The following is a 21,037-nucleotide window of genomic DNA, read 5'->3' as shown; positions in this document are numbered from 1 at the left end:
TAGGACATACTGGCACCAAACAAATACTTTCCACTTGACATACCCATAAAGATTCAAAGACAATTGAAATGGGAATGACTTTCTTATCACGTGGTTCAATGTTATTTAAAATCATATCTAGGGCATAAAGTTTCAATCAAATAAAATGAATAAGCTCAGAAGATCTGCTGTATGGCATTGGACCTACAGTCAACAATAATGTATTATACACTTAAGAATTTAAGTAGGTAGATCTCATATTGCATGTTCTTACCACAATAATTCTTTTTAAAAAAATCGTGTCTATACACCTCTTAAAATTATCTCTTGTACTACCAGTGGTATTCATCCCATACTTCAAAGCCTAAGGAATAGTCTGTACAATCCTGCTTGGAGCAAACAGGTAAACAAGAGACCAATGTTGCCAATTCAAGGACTATGACTTGCCCAAATTGATTCAAAACATAATAAAAAGACTGAATAGTCCCATAATCATTAGAAAAATCAAATCTCATGTTTTAAATTTTTTTCCACAAGGAAAACATCAGGTTTAGATCATTTTACAGGCAAATTCTAATAACTTTGAAGGAACACACTCTTCCAATCTTATTAAAATTCTCTGAGAAAATAATTCTCTAATTTATTCTGAGAGACTAGTGTAATCTGGATATCAAAATGAGACAAGAGCCATACAAGAAAGGAAAATTATAGGCCAACCTCAATCATGAACATAGATGAAAAGTCACAAAGTGTTAATAAAAGAAGCTAGCGATGTATAAATGGTGATATGCGCAAGGTTTTAAAAGCACTTCGTGTGGGGGATGAAATATAAAGGAGCCCTAGGGTCTTACAGCAGGCAAATTCATGGTGTTGATGGTGGAACATTCTCAGTGGATCTGAAAAGGCAAGGTGCGTAAGATGATCAAAATCGCTACCAATACATGTGAAATGGAAAGCTTTCTCTTTCTTATAGGTTTCTAACTTTAGGAAATGGTTCATGGGCAGAGAACAATACTGACCCACCTCCGTTCTGAAGTGGAGAGGAAGAAAGAGAAGATAGAAAACAGATAGTGTAACTAATCCAACTTAAGGCTATCAAATTCTCAGGGTGCTTGAAGGGGCTCTTTAACCAAATTGCCATTCTTAGAGACATATAGCAGTCCTTCCTAAGATCCCAGCCTTTTCCGTAAATGCACTCTCTGAATTTGTAATATAGGTGGGTAGAGACTCCGTGCACTGGACGCTTCAAGCTTCAAGGATCACAAGAAGGGTCTTAGCTGTGAAGAGTGCTTTGTTATAATGGGCTATCTTCTCTGCACATCTTCCCCCTAGTCAGGAATTGTGTGCATGTGGCAGGCCCGGATCTCTGAAGGGCAGGAGAAGCATTACTTACTGTGCACGAAATATTCTGTCAAATTCTGGTGACCCAGAGACTGCCGGGGGCATAATTTTGTATTTTAATCTTGCCCTTCCTACTTGAAAAGCAAAATAACCTGCAAGTAAAAAAGAATTAATGTTAAAAATGTGCAGCATCATTATTCATTCAGAAAATGCAAATTTAAACCACAATTAGATACAACTATATACCCACTAAAATGTCTAAAATGAAAAATACAGATCATACCAATTAAAAAAGACAGACAGGTGAGGATATAACAGCAACTGGAATTCTCAAACAGAGTTGGTGTGAATGTAAAATGGTACAATCACTTTGGGAAAACATTCAGAAGGGATTTTTTAGCTAGACATGCATCGACCACACGACACAGCCATTCTACTCCTGGGTTTTTCCCCAAGAGAAATGAAATCGTAGGTCCAGGCAAAGACTTGTACACAAATGCTCACAGCAGCTTCATTTTTAATGGCCAAAAATTAGGAACAACTCTGTGATGGTTAATTTTGTGTGTCAACTAGGCCAGGCCATGTGCCCAGTTCTTTGGTCAAACACCAGTCTAGATGTTTCCGTGAAGGTATTTTTTTAGATGTGATTAACATTTACATCAGTAGAGTTTGAGTAAAGCAGGTTGCCCTCCTTAAGGTGGGGGGGGGGGCTTCATCCAATCAATTGAAGGCCTGAAGAGAAAAGACTGAGGTCCCCCAAAGAGGAAGGAATTTTGCCTCCAGACTGCCTTTGGACTCAAGACTGCAACAACAACTCTTGGAATTTCCAGGCTTCTAGCTCACCCTTCAAATTTCAGATTTGCCAGCCCCCACTATTGTGTGAGCCAATTTCTTAAAATAAATATCTGTGTGTGTGTGTGTGTATGTATTCCATTGGCCCTGTGTCTCTGGAGAACCCTAACACAAAGGTCCATCAACAAGTTGTAGATCAACAAATTGTGGTATATCCATACAATAGAATACTACTCAACAGTAAAAAGGAATGAACCAGTGATACACAAAACAACATGGATGAATCTCAAAATAATTATGCTGAATAAAAGAGGCGAGACCAAAAAAAGTACTACTGAATAATTTCATTTTTTCAAAATTTTCAGAAATGCAAATGAATCCATAGTGACATAAAGCAGATCAGAGGTTCCCTACGGGTGAGCCGGGCCAGTGGGGAGGGTCACAAGAAAACTTTTGAGGATGATGGCTCCCTGCCTGACTCAGTTTCCCTATGACAAGATGGTTATGACTTTCTCCTCCTCCGTTTGCTGGATGGCGGGTGTAGGATCACCAGCATCTGGAGATTTGTTCTGTGAATCTCTCACTTTCAGACTCACACTTCCTCCTCTGTGAGCCGTTCTCACCTCCTGTTTTTATCTCCCTCTTTTTACCCCGTAATTAACTTCTGGGATCTATAATTTCCCTTCAGATTATTTTTTCCAGTTTCAGTTCCTTACCAGTTCTCTCCAACACTATTCTAGTCTCACTTATTTTAGTCCCTCAACATCCATTTCCTACTTGCTAACATTTTAAAAATAGTTTCCTTTTCCACACCAAGTTTGTAGCTTCAATCTCTCGTTGTGTCATGGTACTGGGGTGATGTGTTTCCTCCTGAAACACGATACTATCTCCCCTCCGACAAGAAGTCAGTAGATATTGAGCCTGGTTGAGGAAGGGTCTCCCAGCGGGCTGCTTCCCTGATCCTAATTCCCCTCTGCTACAAATAAACGGTTGTTTCAGATTTAAAAGCTGGAGCTGAACATCTGAAGTGTGTAAACGCTTAGCGCTGGAGTCTTCCTCATGCAAACGGCAGTCACGTCACTGAAGCCTGAGAGAGTAGGGTAAAGCTAAGAAAAGTGTGGGATTAGCCATTACTGTTCCCATCCCTGGGTTAAATGCTTGCAAGGCAGCATAAATCTGGAGAGACCAGTGGCTCATAGGCCCAGCGGGAGCCAAAACGGAGGTCTATCCACAGAGGGAAAAAATGGGACTCTGCTATTCTCGACCCTGCTGAAATCATTGCTTCTAACTCCGCCACAGCCTTGGAGAAAACACTAGCTGTCTAAAGACGGCAGGAATGAAAGATGTGTGCCCCTAGATTTATTCACTGGTGTGAAAATTGACTTTAGTGGAGCCGTTTTAAAATGGCTTTCCAGAGAAGCTGCCTTGCTGTCTTGAACCTTGGGCTGAGTCAACTCTTGGACTGGGCCAAAATAGCAATTGTTTTACAAGCCCTTGTTTGAGAAGTCAGCAGAACGAACATCCTGATCGCAAAGACTGAGGATTGCCAGCTTTCTGAAGATAGAATCAACAGTCAATCAATGTTTAGCCAAGACTGGCTTCTGCCTCCAACTCCAATTAAAATTCTTTGTAATGTAATTTCCCTTCTTTGCCTTTAAAGCCCCCGACTTTTACTCCCTAGCAGGACAGTTTGGGTTTCCACCTGAATCTGTGCTCCCCGAACTGCAAGTTTTTGATCCCAAATAAATGCTTTGCCTCTTAAACTGGTTTCTGTTTTTGTAGGTTGAGGTTAGCAATGAACCTGGAGCTTCAAAATGAAGCTGAATAAGGGAAAGCTTTGAAGTGCTGTCCTTCTCTAGGCTGGCACGGCACCTGGGTGGCACGTGTCTGCAGGAGCAGCAAGTGGGAGGCCCGAGCTTCAGGAAATGGAGAGGCTTCTGAATACTCCCCACCCAGCCCACCCCCAGCCCCAGGAAGGGTTCAGTTGGGCTAGTACAGCCCTAAGGGTAGAAGCCCCTTTCTGTTCTCTCGGATCACAGCCTTAGAGAGACCATGGCTACCCTTGGGACAGCATGATGAGGGTGGAAGGGTTATTTCAACACTTTTTCTGGAGATCTTCAATTTTATTTCCCTTCTTACCAGTTGATTAAAAACTACTTGAGAATAATCTCCTTTGGTTTTGCCTGTCTTTTCTCTTCCCTGGCTTTCTCCAGAGGGACACGTGCGCTGGGGAGAGTGAATGGACACTCCCCTCACTGCCCCCCACCCCCCCAGCCACAGCTGGGCTTCTTCACCTTGTGGCTACCTCTCCATCCAGCAGAAGCTTCTCTCTGTGGGGAGGCAGCTGAGCATGGGGACTGACAACCTTGGGCCAGGCACCCTGGCGGGCACTTCTTACTCAAAGTCCTGTTTATCCCTCTTCCACGAGGACACTGAAGGACAGAATATCCTGGCCAGGGGCACCCAATTGGTAAGTGTCTGGACCAGACAGTTAGGAGTGTGTCTATCTTCAAAACCTGAGCTGCTTCTACCATGGGGCATGATGTCCTATCTCCATAAGCACCAGACTTTTGCAAAAGCAGCAGATTCTGGTTCTTAATGCCAACTAAACAGCTGTGTCTTCTCTTTCTCTCTCCCACCCCGTCATTAAACATTCTCTGTCCACCACAAACCACCCCGGCAAGTCTCCTCTCCTGCCTTCCCACTCCCACCCACTGCCTCACCCAGCCGCTCGCCCTTCTGCCGGAGTTCACACTGTTCCCTGGACCCACCAGCAAACAGAAGCCTCTCTGTGAGGATAACAGAGGCTCTGTCAGCCTGGGGCATCTGTGGACCCGCTTCTGTGCTCTCTGCAGTGCCGGCATGAGGGCATGCGCAGGGTCAGCAGTGCCTATGAGTAAGTCTATGTGAACTAGGGGTTGTCATGGAGCCCTTCAGACCTAAGTGCTTCTTAAATTGGGAATAAACATCCTGTTCTACTCCAGAAAAGATTGTGAATCAAACTACAAAATGTGTATCTTCTTTTTAACTTTTTTTTTTTTTTGGTGAGGAAGATTGCCCTGAGCTAACATCTGTACCAATATTCCTCTATTTTGTATGTAGGACACTGCCGCAGCATAGCTTGATGAGTGGCGTAGGTCCACGCCTGGATCTGAATCACCCACCGGGCTGCCAAAGTGGAGTGCACCAGACCTCACCACTACACCACAACACTGGCCCCAAACGTGTATCTTAAGGTATAATATTTTCATACACTCACAAAACAGCCTGGCTAGGCAAGATATCGAGCATGCGTGCAGGCTGGCCTTTATCGTCGGCTGTGGCACCTTCGTGCTTCGGGCTGGCCGGGCACCCGGGTGGTCAGAGCCCTGCCCTGCCTCCTGTACAAGCACTTCAACAAATAAAGAAATACACATCCCTGGTAAGAAGTCTTGCTCGCCAGCGCTCAGACCCTTCTCCCCATTTAGCACGTGAAGTCAGCATTGTAAGAAAATATGAATTGAGCAAACGGGAGCCCCGTGGAGAAAGAGGCCTCTGCTTCACCAGGCAGTCGCGATACTGTATAAGCCTGGTGGGGAGGCACTTTAAAATTTGGAATGAATTACTTCATCAGAGGCTCATATTTCTCAGGGAGATTTTTTTAAACCTGATAATCATAACTGCCATAGGCAGTTTATTTAAGAAAACACATTAATTAAAAGATCAGGGTTCAAGTAATCCCAGCCACGATTTATAAGCAGGAACTACGCTACCTGTGAAACGCTTGTAATTAAAATATATGTAGCTCACTCCCCCAGGTTAGCCTGCTTCTAATGCCTATTTGCACCGGGCTGGGGGTTATAACCACGGACGAGGCAGAATCTCCGGGCTCGGAGGGCCCACCACGTCTCTGTTGGGAGAACTAATCCCTGGGTTGTTCCAAATCTCTGCCTCTCCCCAGAGAAGGAGGCACTGATGGCCCTGAACAGACTGTGTGCTCCGTGGAGCACACAGGGCCACCAGCAAGTGAGAAACTCAATGTCAGACTCCCTCCCTCTGTCACACACACACACACACACACACACACACACACACACACGTTGCCAGGGACTCTTACTTTGCTGACAGGCGGAGAGGAGAGAGACAGCAGCTAGCAAGATTGAATTCCCAGCCATCTTTCACACGGAACGTTCTGGTTCACGGAACTATTTGTAGAAATCAAGGGGAAGATAACAGAGGCACTTTCGACTTTGCAATGCTGACCCTCCTTATAAGGTAAACAAAGCTAGGGGAGGGGAAAATAAAGGAGGATTCGAGAGGCTGGGTGACCTTTGCTCTGGAACTGGAATCAGGAAAGCAGGCGGGTCTGGGCAGCCAATCACAGATCTTTATCTAGCCTGGGAGTTGCTTCCTGAACTTTCTGTAAGTCTGTTTCTTCGCCAGCCCAGGGCTCTGGCTCAGCTTAGCCCTCCAGCAGCAGCACCTGCAGTTGAACCAGCTTTTCAGCCACTTTGAAACCCATCTCCCCTCCTTCTCTTCCACCCTCTGGACCCCTGTATTCCCCTCCCTGGCTCCAAATGCTAATTTAAACTGATTCTAACTTAACTCCCAGTAAATGGCAGACCCAGGATTTGAACCCAAGTCCAGCAGATTCCAATTGTGCCCTATCCTCTGTACCCCACTGTCACCTTGACTCTCCCATGATTATAGAGACCATCAATTTTTTTAAATTGAGACATAATTGATATATAACATTGTATTAGTTTCAAGTGTACAACATAATGATTTGATATATGTACATATTGCAAAATGATCACCACAATAAGTTTAGTTAACATCTATCACCACACAGTTGCAAATTTTTTTCTTGTGTTGAGAACATTTAAGATCTACTCTCTTAGCAACTTTCAAATGTACAATATATTGTTGGTAAATTATCGGTATGGTCACCATGCTGTACATTAAGTCCTCAGGACTTATTTATCTCATAAGTGGAAATTTGTAGCACAGATTTTTAAAAAATAAACTAGGATCTATGTCCTGAGAAGGAAGAGGGCTCTCGAGAAAAGAAGTGGCCCAATATTTCCAGTTGGCACCTATAGGACACATGGCGGTAGCACACATGGTCTCCATGCCAGTCTAGGGCCTCCGCCTTGTCAGAGCAATGCCCCCCCAACCCAGGGACAGCCGGTCCCTCCACAGCCGGGGCCTTCTTCTGCACACCCCATTCATAAGGGCCCCTGCCCTCTGTCAGCACAATCATTTTGCTCTTTAAAGATGCAGCTTCCTACAAAACAAAGTTGGGGTCCCTTCCTCAGCCCACCCCAGCTCCTTCCACGGGCCTGCACCTGGGCTCCCAGCCTGGACACTTCCTGATGACACAACCTTGGGCAGGATTCCGAGCCCCAGTTTAATAAAATGCACTAATAAGGGCTGAAGGGAAGTTTAAATGAAATAGGGCTGTAATGAGGATTGAATTAGTTGACATTTATAAAGCGCTTAGCACACGGCACCGGAAAAAGCGTTCTGTGCATTTGTCAAATAAACACCAAGTATCTCAAAAGTCCTTAGCGTATACTGTACTTAATGTTAAAAGATATTTTTATAAGGTAAAAATCATGCCGCTTGTACAAATATAAAATGAAAACACATCAAAGATTTTATTGAATTCATTAATGAGGGAACTAATATGATATTTTAAACAGTTCAAAGGAGAATCTAACACATATATAGTGTTAAAAAACAACATTCAATCAAGTAAATTTTAAAGATCTTATTAGCTTTATTCAGTAATTCATAAATCACGTGGCATCCAATCTAACAGAGAGAAAGGAGTTCACCAGGGCTGGCCCGGTAGTGTAGTGGTTAAGTTCACACACTCTGCTTTGGCAGCCCGGGGTTGGCTGGTTCGGATCTTGGGTGTGGACCTACACACCATTCATCAAGCCATGCTGTGGCGGCATCCCACATAGAAGAACTAGAAGGACTTACAACTAGGATATACAACCATGTACTGAGGCTTTGGGGAAGAGAAAAGAAAAGAAGAAGATTGGCAACAGATGTTAACTCAGGGCCAATCTTCCTCACCTAAAATCTTAAAAAAAAAAGAAAAAGAAAAAGGAAAAAAGGCCATGTTCAGCCTGCAGACTGCCAGGGTGCAGCTTCTGCTTTAAAAAAAAAAAGAAAGAAAAGAAAGGTGCTCTGAGGAGCTGTACAAAATGAAAGACTTTTACAGGCAGAAAGGAGCAGAAGCAAGGAAATTATATTTGGTAAAAAACAAATTGGGCATTGCCAGAGTGCTTTCTTTAAGGGGATGGCAGGGGGTTATCAGGTGGATTACCTCACTAGTACTGATCAGCTGATTCCTGATTGACTGGTTTAAGATTCCACTTCTGGGAGAGCTGAAACTATAATTAAGTCTCTGTTTGCTGATGTGGTGCTTAGCACAAGCAACTCCATTTTGGGCCTGTTGTCTTGTTTTTAATGATAGGGAATATGGAATGCTGAAATTAATTTACGAGTAGTTGCAAACCAGGTGTGCTCACAGCACCCTGCTGGTCTCTTCAGGATCCCTCTGCTCTCATTTTTTTCTTGAAATCATTGAAGACTAAGATTATGTAAGAAGACAGATGCTAGAAGTCCAGGACAGCACCCAAACTGTCTTCTGTATTTGATTTCATGGTTTTGGCCTTCAGGATATGGCAGGGACTCTAAACTCAAGCCAGCTGCCCTGAACCCACATCAGCATCTACTAAAATAACCTCCCCAAATGACAGGCCTCGACCGAGAGGCTTGGGCTGGGCCTGTGGGCAGGCAGAGGCTCTCCGCGTAAGAAAACTGCTCCGAGAAAGAGAAATAGCAGAGGGGAGAGCTGAATGGGGAAATGGGGCCCTTGGCTGATGGCCACAACCTTTGGGTGTTTATAACTCTTGTTTTGAGAAACCCAGGTACATCCATACTAGGAAACTAGTTTTAAAAAAACAAACAACTCGGGAGTGATCTTCTTTGGCTCCCACCGAATTCCCTTCTTCCTATTTTCCAGACAAGTCCTGAGATTTCCTTCCAACATCTCCCAGCCAATTGGGTCCATCCCCAAATCCAGGTTCTAAGAGATGGTTGACACAATGAAAAAAAAAAGTACCTCAAGTGCTTTGAACCCTGTGGATTCATGCGTAATCTCCTTTAATAGATCTGAAAGTCAATGTAGATCGTTTCTGCCTCTAGGAACGTATAAACCCATGGAGCTTTGGATAATGAAATGTTCATCACCTTCTGGGGTGATAAAACTTTCAGATGATTCCACGGTTGACATACTGCCATAGCAGTGACAGAAAACAACAAAAATTTGAGTTTCTCTGTATATTTCCCTTGAAGGTACTCTGCACTCCCTGGGCCCTCAAGCCCTGGGTGGGTGTAGAAGAGACAAGACCTATCTGTGGAGAAGGCCATTTTACACACAGATCCTTCTGGTGTATGTCCCATTCCCTACATTTTTGTAAGAAAAGAAAAACAAGAGGAGAAACAGCATATTGATAATTATAGTAATGTGTTTTTAAAATGCTTATAATACCACATATGCTCAAAAGGAATCTCTAAGGGTTTCTGAGAGTTTAGTTGATTAGTTAATCATTGTTTTTTATGAAAATTGTACTCTGGGTAGGGCAAAACAGAGGCCAACATTTGGCAATATAAAAACAACTCTGAACCGTGTGAAAGAGCTGTTGTCATGAAATGTAAACTCTAAATGTATCTATTTCTGTATAATTTTGGTAATAGATGAAAAGAAATGATATATTTAATTATAGAAATGTTCTCTCTCTGATCAATTGCCCCCCCTCTCTCCTCGCCCCAAATTATTCCCTGGCCTCACTTCTTTGTTCTATCCTGATTGCTCAAAAATGACAGCTTGTCATCCTGCAGCATCTCCTTCCCAAGGATGCCCAGGAATAATCAGAGTGATCACAGTGTCAACGACGAGAATACTCTTGATTGACAAATGGACCCTGTAAGGCTCTCCATGAGTCTAGGATTTATTGCATTGTCTTTCTGGAAGTTCTGACCCATTGAAGAATACAGTAACAACACAGCAAGTGTTTAAACAAAGCTCAGATAAACCAGATTTCAAATTATGCCCCAACCTACATGTTGCAAAAATTTAGAGAAGTGCAGCAATCCTGCAGAATATTTGCTCCCCTTTCAGAAACCAGAGTACTTTGCTCTGTGACCCTAGGTGTGGAAAACCAAGATAAGGCAGGCCAAGGCATTTCCCCTGTTGAGGAGGCCTTTGCTCTGGGATGGGCTGGGCATAGGGCAGAGGATTACAGGTGGGTTACACCAAGTCTTGGGTGGAAACTGCCTGTCACTCAACACCAGGAATGTCCCATCAAGGCTCAAAGACAGAGAGAAAAGAAGAGCAGAAAGGAGAGGAATGGACGATCAGTTCCCAGGGAGGTGTAGGAAAGAGCACAAGCTTTGAGCTAGTGATCCAGGCTCACCTCCCTGTGTAGTGCTGGGTGAGTTCTTAAGCGTCCTGGACATGTGTTCTCAAAGGGAAATATAGTCCCAATCATACAGAGCTCCTCTGATGAGTTAATGAAATAACGTGAGGGGAGCAAAGTGCACAGAACCAGGCCTGTGGCAGGCTGTCCGAAAGTCCTCTCTGCCGCTTGCCCCACGCCCTCCAGCCCTGGGAGGGCTCAGAAGAGACAAAATCTATTTGTGAGGAAGGCCATTTTACAAAGCCCCAGGTGGTCGCAGAAGGCTGTTATAGTTTCTGAGACTGCACGGATTTCCCAGAAGAATGCAAACTGAGTATTTGGATTGCTTCAAAATGGCTTTTGACAGTAATAGAAGGTCTCCACCTGAGCTGTCTTCAGTTTACGTAAGGCTTAGGAGAGGATAAAGTAAAGCAGGATCTAGAGGCTGCAGAGGAGAGTTAGAGACCCTCGTTCTTGACAACTCCGAGCACATGCGGCCCTCGTCACACACACACACACAAACACACACACATTTGCACATACTCACACATCCACACTCATATACACTCACACCCACGCAAAACACTCATGCGCACATTCAAAACACCATCCCCCACGCATACATACCCACGCACACTCACACACTCATATAGTCACATGCACACACACTCACTCTACACTCATGTCCCAAAGGGGGATGTGTAAGCTGAAAGTTTAGACCTCAGAACACATATTCTCATGGAAATAATATTATAAATGGTGGCCATGTTTCCAGGTTACCACACATGAAACAAAATTTTAACCTGTGTGAGGGAACATACTGCATATTGTCAATTGAACAATAAAAAAAGGAACAAGCCTAAAAGAGGTTTGCCTCTTTGAGTTCATCATTACCAACGCTTTTTTTTAAAGATTGGCACCTGAGTGAACAACTGTTGCCAATCTTCCTCTTTTTTTATTTTTCTGCTTTTTCTCCCCAAATCCCCCAGCACATAGGTATATGTTTTAAAGATTTTACTTTTTCTCCCAAACCCCCAGTACATAGTTGTGTATTTTTAGTTGTGGGTCCTTCTAGTTGTGGCATGTGGGATGCCACCTCAGCATGGCTTGACGAGTGGTGCCATATCCACGCCCAGGATCCGAACAGGCGACCCTGGGCCGACGAAGCAGAGAGCCCAAACTCAACCACTCGGCCGCGGGGCCAGCCCCCCTAACTTCTTCACTGAATCTTTGGAAGGAAGTACTTTAGAGCAGGGTAGTTGGCATGAGCACTCTGCCCTGCCTGCCCTGCCCTGGGAGGAGAAGCCCAGGGTCACTGGGAGCCCAGCTCAGAACCAGATTCATAGCCTTGCTGAGACAGAGCAGCAGGAGGTGGAGAGCCCTGAGCCCAGATGGCTGAGGCACAGCGATGGGCCCAGGGCTCCTGAGAGGGCCTCGCTCTGATGTGGCCTCTGATGTCCACCCCCCAGCTCCCAATTCCAGCCGACAGAAGGGAAGGTCTGGGCCTGGTGCCAGGCCTGTGCCGACCACCATACAGAACCGTCTCAACTAATCTGCACAATCAAACAATGAGGTACATATTTTATTCCCAACTTTCAGATGGAGAAACTGAGGCTCAGAGGTTAGTGACTTGCCCAAGGTGAGTCCAACCCAATCCTGCTGACCCCGAGGTCTTTGCTCTTGACTTTGGCTGCACATTGGAATAACCTAAGGGTCATTAAAAATACTGATGCCTAGCTCTCCCCACACACAGCAATTCTGATTTAATTGGTCTCAGGTTCAGCCTGGATACCTGAACATTTTTAAAGCTCCCCAGATGACCGTAACACACAGCCAAAGTGGAGAACCACCATCTTAACCAGTATTTCTGTGTGGTCCTCACCACCCACTCCTGTCACCTGAGGTGACATAAACACACAGGTTTCTGGGCCTCCTCCAGGATCCATTACTGAGCATCCATTTCATGCTGGCGAAGCACACACAGCCTCACACAACTCGCTCAACACTCCTATGAGGCTGAAAGATATTCCCGTCTTACAGATAAGGGAACTGAGATCCAGAAGGCCTCCAGAGCTTGCCTCGTCATTCCATCTCACTGCTTCCCAAAGAGGAAAGATCTTACATCCTCTTGAGGTGGGGGTGGGGGGAATGAGCGAGCTGGTGGAAGCCAAAGTAAGCATCAGTGGAGCCCAGGAAGGAAGAAGAAGAGTATGGAAGGTTCTGCAGTGGCAGGAGGGAAGAGGTGAGGCTGGGAGGAATGGGACCCTGTGGGCCCCAGGGTGCAGCCCAGAAGGAGTGTAAGGAGATTTCCTTGGGAGGAATTCCTGGGTGCCTGTGGTGGGGGGGGGAGAGACAAACATGGGAGGGAAATGGAAGCTGAGATAGAGGAGAAGGGGTGCTCCGAGGTACCAGCAGAGGTAAGTCTGGCTGAAGCCTGCATCTCCGCTAATTACAGGTCGGGTCCGCCAGTACTTGCCAGTTAACTGGCTTTGATGTCCATCTAGACTGCTGGTTTTCGCATTCGAGTCACCAAGGGCGTTTTTTAAATAAACACCAATTTAACTGAAAAATCTCTTGGATTTTGTGACACCGGGATGGCCAACTACTGCCTGGGAGAACTTAGTGAGATTTCTATGCACAAAGGAAGAGAGCTTACCCCCTCTGAAGTTAAACCATGTTTCTCTTCAGCCTGTCCTTAGGTTTAAATGTTTTCTCGTGCATTGCCGGGTTCCTTCCTTAGGCATCTTAAGTAGACGTAAAGGAATCCAGCACAGATGGTGCAGAGCGATTGGGCTGCTTAAGAAAAAGGCGGGTACTGTGGTTTCCCTGAGTGTCTCTCTGGGGCTTGTTAAGGCAGAAGGAAAGGGCAGCTATCTCCCTCTTGATGAGAAAATACAAAAGGTCGCAGATTAAGAACAAACAGTTAAAAGCAACTCTTACTTTGAAATGTAGCACTCAACCTGTCTGGGCTGACACGCCAGACAACAGTAATTGCAACAAGACTGTTATAACATGACTCAGGAACACTGATCTGAATAGACCGTAGGCCAAGCCGTGTCCTGCAGAAAAAGAAATGTAACAAATCAAAACACAACACCTACCACCCTGAACAGGAAACCCCAGTGTAACAGCAGGAGGCATGGAGCCTGTGACTGTTTTGTTCCGCTACCTGAGCAAGAGGATAAAGAATTTCAGAGATTGGATGCTGGTTCTCTTTTCTTTTCCTTTCTTTCCTTTCCTTCCTGCTCTCCCTCTGATTGTGCTTACCTGTGTTTCTGGGACTTCATCAGCAAAGCATCCTCAGAATTTCAGTCTCTGGCTGGTCCCAGCCAAACCTATCTGGGACCAGAATTCCACACAAAACGGCTTCATCTGCCCTTCTACGCCCTCTACCTTCATAAGCCCATTTCCCATTCTCTTCTCAGAGGACCCACCGGCTCATCATCTCATTTCATCCCTAATCTGCAACTGGAAGATTCTGCAGCAGTGGCTTAAACTTTCTTTCCATCAAGAGATGTTATATTTTGTCAAGCCACTAGGGGGAGTAAATCCCAGGGTTACCACAACTCGGGGGCTGCAACGCCTCAGGAGGAAGGTGGAGTCTCAAGACCAGCCAGCCTGAGGCCAGCGCTCAGCTACAGCTTCCTCCTCTGGCCTTCCGGGGGCCCCCAAGAATGCACATCAGCAAAACTGGAACACATTAGTTAACAAAAATTGTTTGCCAAGATCATTTCTAAACAATGCCCTAAAAAAGGTCAAGTTTTCAGAGATAAACATATTGACTATTTCCAGCAAGAGACCGGTGACACACAGGAGGTTCAAATCACAGGAGGCAAACTCATGGTGCTTAAATGTGAAATAACAGGATTTAACCCTTAACGCGAATCCACCCAAAATTAGACACAAACCAAACAGACTTTGCCCTGGAGACTTAGGTTCCATCAAGAAAGGGTTCAAAAAAGGACACTGCATATTTAGCACCCCTGTGGGAGACTGCAGGAGGCAGGCAGGAGTGAGAGGTGAGAACAGACAAAAGCAGCCCCGTTTCATGGATACAACAGCAAAGGTAGGAGATCTCATTTTTTTTAATAAATATTTTGAGGAATCAGATACCACATATTGGACTTTGATTCGATCCTTCAATGCACCTCTGGCTTCTAGAGTGGTTTGGTGAAGTTAAAAAGTACTCTGCACGGCACTTTCCATAAATTCTTTGGGAAGGAACAGGTCAGAGAGCCGGGGAGATTCTTGGGGTCAGGCAGACAGTTTGGCTGGTAAAACATCAGAGAATGAGGCCTTCACCCACACCCAGCATGAGGGCCCCGCTTTGCAGGGACAGAGAAAAATCTCAAGCAAGGAAAGGAAGGAATCTGAAGATATTTCCAAGAATACGTGTAAGTAGTATTTGCCCATTCATTCATTCATTCCTTCATTCATCAAATTCACTGAGCACCTACCACATGCCAAGCTCTGTGCTAAGTATGGGGATACAGGGCTGAGCAAGACGACAGCAGCCCTGCTCTTGTGGGGTTTACAGAGGAGTGAGGACAAGCATTAACAAGGCTTCCAAAGCAAGTTCACTCACGATCATCATGATGAGAGCTCTGAGAAGTCGCCGGTGCCGTGGAGCACGCAGCAGGGGGCTAACCGGGTGTGGAGGCCAGAGGAGTCTTCACAAATGGGACATTTTAGCTGAGGACTGATAATAAAGTGTCAGCTAGGCAAATGGTGTGCAGGTGTGTCTGTTGGGGGTGGACAGGTAGGAGAAAAGGGGATGTTCCAGGCAGAGAAACAGCAGCAAAAAGGCCTGAAGAGGGAAAGACCATGGCATGGTCAAAGAATCCTGAGAGGAGCCCAGGGTGGCTGTGGCACAGACACCTGGGAGAGGGGAGCGTCTGGTGATCAGGGCCGGCCCACACAGGGCCATGATAGGTATGCTTACTTTAGACCTGGGGCTCTCAACTAGGATGATCGTGCCCCCCACACACATACCAGAGACATTCGGCAATGTCTGGAGACATCTAACTTGTTACCGCCAGGCAGTGAGGTGCCACTGGTACCCAGGGGGTAGAGGTCAGGGATGCTGCTAATATCCTGCATTGCACAGGATAGCCCCCACAACAAAGAATCACGCCACTCAAAATGTCAGCAGTGCTGAGGAGGAGTCACTAAAGGGTGTTAAGCCAGGAGATTTTGTGGTGAGATTTGTTTCAAAAATATCACTGTGCTTCAGTGTGGACTGATGAGGACCACCAGAATAGACATAAAGAGATCTGTTAGGAAGGTACATTGTGGTCTAGGCAGGAGAAGATGGTGGCCTGGCCTAGCGGCATGTCAGTATGGGTGGAGAAAGGGGAATGGATAACAAAGACTTTTTTTTTTTTCGTGAGGAAGATTGGCCCTGAGCTAACATCTGTATCAGTCTTCCTCTATTTTGTGTGTGGGATGCCACCACAGCATGGCTTGAATGGTATGTAGGTCTGCCCCCGAGATTCGAACCCATGAACCCCGGGCCACCAAAGCAGAGTGTACAAACTTAACAACTATGCCACCGGGCCGGTCTCAAGAAAGTTATTTAAAAGAACAAATCAATCGGATTTGGTGACAGATTGGTGGTGGAGGGCAGTTTGGCCCACGCTCTCTAAAGCAGCAAGAGCAAGAAGCAAGGCTTAAATGCTGAGGCTTTATTTGGACGGTACAACACCAGGGCAGCCAGAGTGAAGGAAAAGGGCAGAATGACGGGGAGCAGTGTGTTTTCACCCGGACCACGGCTTCAAATGAGCTGAGATGAGACACGGCTAGTCAGCGAGCAGGCATCCCCAGCCAGCCGCCCAGGATGTCTTTGGATAGGCTGTGGAGAAACTTCATCTCAGAACGGTCCACAGGAGGGAGAAGAGAAGAATTTATCCTCTATCTCCCATCTCTCATTAGTCAAAGTTTCTCTCTGTGGCAGTTTTAAAACATATCTGCAAATTCTTTGACATTTCTCCCCTCATGAGCCAGGCACTACATCTTCTCTTGCGAATCTGGACTGGACTTAATAACTCACTCAGCCAGAAGAACGCAGCAGAAGCGATGACTTCCAAAGCTAGGTCGTAAAAGGCCGTGTGGCTTCTGCCTTGCTCACTGGAGCACTTGTGCTTGGAGCCCTGAGCGGCCCTGGTACCCTAAGGCCAGATGGGGAGCCCGTGTGTAGCGGCTGTGGTCGACAGCTCCAGCTATGGTCCCAGCCAACAGCCAGCGTGAACTGTGGGACCCGTGAGTGAAGATCCTTTCAGGCGCATCTAGTGCACAGCCGTGGAGTCACCTCCAGCCATTGAGTCTCCCCAGCTGTGACCTCAGCCATCGAGGAGCAGAGACAAGCAAGTTTTACTGTGGCCTACTAACCCACATAATCCATGAGCCTAATTAAATGGCTGTTTTAAACCCCTAAACTTTGGGGCAATTTGTCACAGCTGAGTAGTCACTGGAACAACCTCCTTATGAGTTAATGACTCAGCCTTACAGGTTGCATCATTTGGTCCCTTTGATGTCACCCCAGGCCCTGTGGTGTGGCACTTCACACAGGAGCCAAGAACACCGACTGGTGGTCCTCAGGTGGCAGATTACAGATACCCCACGGGGAGTAAGTCGGCCACAGTGGAGCTAAGGTGGAGCATGTGGCTGAGGATTCAGGAGTGAGATGAGGTCAAGAACATTGGACACAGTGCCCTAGATATGTCTGATAAAGGGGTAAGGTAGAGGGAAGGCAGGAGTCAGGATTCCCATGTTTCTTGTTTCTGACTTGACCAACCAGGTAGATTAATGATGGTGCAATTTACTGAGATGGGAATTAGATTTAAAAAGGGAGCTCCATTTGAAGTTTCTGTGAGTCCATTGGATATGGCAAGAAGTGGGAGCCCAAGTCACCAAAGATGGTCAAGGCCATTGATTCTAAGATTGCAGGGTCCCAGGGGGGCTTAAGGGTCTCTCTGACTCTTCTTTCCCATGTGATAAATATTTTCCAGGTCTTAGGTTGGGACCCTTGCCCAGCTGAATCGTGTATTTCAAGAATAGAGTGGTAGAGAAGACAGAGGTGGCCCCCAGGAAAGCACATGGCTTCTGCAAGAGCTGCCAAACATAGAATCATGCCCTACGCTCAGGGGAGATGTCATCAGATTTATTATTTTTTTTAATGTGTGGGGAAAATGTTTTAGTTCTTTTCAATTATGTTGGAATCCTTTCTCAATATGCAACTCTCCTCTTCTCCCTCTCACCTTCAACCCAAATTGCAAATGTTCTACATGTGTGTAATGTTAGTCTGTTTTGCATTATTTAGATAATTGGTGCCTTTCACTCATGTTCTTGTCAATGTTGCTTTAGCTCATGGACCCATCATATTCCCGGGCCTGGAGGAGATCTCAGAAAGTAATAGTGTAAAACAGTCACCTGTGCCCGGATGCCTAAGGTGATGGGAGCCCACAGCCTCCTGCTCCTGATCGTGGGAAAGCAGGATCCTCTTCTGAAACAAGAGGTCACGGTCAGGCCTGAGGACACCAGCTCTGATTCCCGCCAGGGCAGGGCCATGGGCCTCCCACGACCTGCTCCCTTCTGTTCTCCCAACACACAGGTTCATGTTCTTCCAGAACCTCTCCCAATCCACCCACTAAAATTTAAAAGGCAGTGTCTATAGCAGTAATAACTTTTGATTATTACAAAATTATGTAAGGGGAAAAATACAAGGAGGAATGAAGAAGGTTAGAAGAGGTGAAGCATTTACTGAGGCACCACGTTCCAAGTATTGTACTGTTCTAGGGGCTTTTACCGCAATGAATCCTCACAAAATCCTGTTGGTGTTAGTGACCCATATTTTTTACACGAAGAAACTGAGGTACAATGAGATTAATTAACCTGCCCAAAATTATACAGCTAATAATACGCAGAGGCCACTTTTGACCCCCGTCCAGTGCTCTTTGCACTATCACTTTCTTCCCAGCAGTCTTTGTATTCACCCCTCTATCACTTTTACAGAACGGAAGTTGTTTCTCTAATAAGTTTGCGGGGAGACCGGGCTGTGTGCACAAGAACGATTGCACCTCTCCCGGAGCCCCACCAGATGGCGCAGTGAGAGGCTAAAATCCGGCTTCTTTTTATCAGTGCGCTTGGCGAGACAGAGAAGCGTGGGGGAGCACAGCTGCACGGAGCATGTCAAAACAGAGTTCTATTTAGGAAAGTGAAGCCTGCTGCCTGGCCCCGTCTCCCACCGGGATGCTCGGTTGGCTCTCCGCAGACTATAAATGAATTTGCTTCTTTCTTCCTGCCCCATCCTACTGCTAACCCACATCGCTGGTTCTATTTTCTCTCCATCTCTGACACAAGGGCACTCGTCCCGCCCACATCAGGGATAGTGTGTCCTGAAGAGAGAGGGCAGCAGCTGAGCTGGGTGGTGGAGAGAATTAAGGCCTGCAGTCCTTCCCCATAGCAACTGGTGGGCCACTTCCCAAACATATCCCTTCACACCCACTTACCCAACACCACCCCCCCCCCCCAACACATACACAACATTCACACAACACACACATGCTGATCTAAGGGACCTGTCTTTGTCTGCTCAGCCTGCCATAACAGCGTATCACAGACTGGGTGGCTGAAACAACAGAAGTTTACTTTCTCGCAGTTCTGGAGGCTGGAAGTCCAAGATCAAGGTGTAGACAGATTTGTTTTCTTCTGCGGCCTTTCTCTTTGGCTTGCAGACGAGCTCCTTCTCTCTGAATCCTCACACGGCCATTTGTCTGTGTGCACATCCCTGGCGTCTCTCTCTGTCCTAATCTCCTCTTCTTCTTTTTTTCTTTTTTTTTTTTAATTTTATTTATTTCCTTCTTCTCCCCAAAGACCCCCGGTACATAGTTGTATATTCTTAGTTGTGGGTCCTTCTAGTTGTGGCATGTGGGACACCACCTCAGCATGGCCTGATGAGTGGTGCCATGTCCTCGCCCAGGATCCAAACCCGCGAAACCCTAGGCCACTGCAGCGGAGCGCACGCTTAACCACTAGGCCACGGGGCCCGCCTTTAATCTCCTCTTCTTCTAAGGACCCCAGTGAGATCGGATTAGGGCCCAAACTTACAGCCTCGTTTTACTTTAATTACCTCTTTAAGGCTCCATCTCCAAATCCAGTCACATTCTCAGGTACTGGGGATTAGGGCTTTAATATATGAATGGGGGAGGGGGACACAGTTCAGTCCATAACAGCACCCAATCACTTAGGTTTTAAAACCCAGAGTAGAGGGCAGAATTTTGTGCTTAATTTTGACCCCGAGAAGTCACAGGAAAAGTCATAGGTCACAATATGCTCATGAAGTTCACCTCATGAACTTCATCGATTGTGTGATGTTAAGGATAAATATGGCTGAAACAATCCAAGGAAAGGCAAAATTGCAAAATGGCAGCCCTGATGGATCTGGCTTGCAGTCTCTAACTGATGCTCTAACTAGAGCACCACCAGGAGTCCACTTCTCTATGAAGGCACCATTTCCCCTCATCTCTCTCCTTTGAATGCCCTCCAACAGAGAGCACTTCTGGAGGTCACAGAACTCCCTCATCCTCTGGGATGGGTCTACCTGGGAGATGGGTCTTGGATGGCAACCAGGATCTACCTGACACACCCTACCTGACACACACCTGGCTGTAGGGTGGCAGAGTTGTCCCCAGGGTGAAAATTCAGGCCAGAGGATCTGTTCAACCTGGAAGCATCCCAGGCCAGGCTACATGGTGCCTCATTTAGAAGAAAGTCATAGAGAATTAAGAAATCCCAAAGAAGCTGTCCCTTTCCAGAGGGAAAACTGCAGAAGAGAGACAAGGAAAATGCCTAGTTAGAGAATAAAGAGGCAGCTCCTGTCTGACTGTGGCCAACAGGCCTGACGTTCAGAGTCTAGTTCCTCTAAGCTGGGGAGTAAATGTGTGGTCATTTTGACACCTATGTTTCTCTAGCACCTGCTTTTTCCCAGACTGCTCCCCTCCCCCCTCAAAGGGCAGACTACCTCTAATCTGATAACCTACATAATTCTCAACCCACTCTCTATTCGGCCCTCTCAAGGGCAACTTGCCTTCTTCAAGATGTAAGATTTCTGAATTCGAGTGTTATAACGTGGTCAAGTAAAGTTATAGGATGCTGCAGCCACAGCTGGGTATATGCAATATGTGTGAGTCCAGCCTCAGACTCCAGATCTGATGCACTGAGGCAGGGAAGGTGAACTGGTATCCAGAATAAGTGTATATTGTAGTGAGATATATTCCCTGCATTATGAAAGTGGTCTTTTGTAATCAACCTGCAACCAGGGAACTGGCTGATTATTTGGGTAATGGTGACGATCTCTAGGACAGTTTTGCTTCTCATCTCTGCATATTCAGGCTCTGTTAGCCTAGACATTTTAGTTCCCAAGGGAGGAATGCTTCCACCTGGGGACACAACGATGGTTCCATTAAGCCAGA

General features: G+C 46.1%; 1 protein-coding gene across 14 annotated transcripts in view; it reads right to left on the bottom strand.

The window, feature by feature from the left end:
- The window catches only part of MGST2 (microsomal glutathione S-transferase 2), a 48,618-nt gene extending 42,169 nt beyond the window's left edge, over positions 1 to 6,449 (bottom strand). For 7 of the 14 annotated variants that reach the window (XR_011501924.1, XR_011501923.1, XR_011501925.1 and 4 more), the window contains exons 1-2: positions 6,209 to 6,371; positions 1,373 to 1,472 (exon numbers count right to left, since the gene is read on the bottom strand). Coding sequence is in view for 10 of the 14 variants with exons in the window: in XM_070504776.1 (XP_070360877.1) it covers positions 1,373 to 1,472; positions 6,209 to 6,266 (158 nt within the window). In the remaining 4 variants the exon portion in view is untranslated. Of the gene's footprint in view, positions 1 to 1,372; positions 1,473 to 5,371; positions 5,499 to 6,208 lie in introns of those variants that run through there. The other 7 variants (XM_070504779.1, XM_044767223.2, XM_014853230.3 and 4 more) reach the window with 6 other exon arrangements.
- Between the last annotated feature and the right edge of the window lie 14,588 nt (positions 6,450 to 21,037).

This window comes from Equus asinus, chromosome 3 (genome assembly GCF_041296235.1).
Source record: "Equus asinus isolate D_3611 breed Donkey chromosome 3, EquAss-T2T_v2, whole genome shotgun sequence".
Taxonomy (NCBI): Eukaryota; Metazoa; Chordata; class Mammalia; order Perissodactyla; family Equidae; genus Equus; species Equus asinus.
The sequence above is the reverse complement of the archived record's forward strand: the minus strand, read 5'-3'. Positions and strand labels throughout refer to the sequence as shown.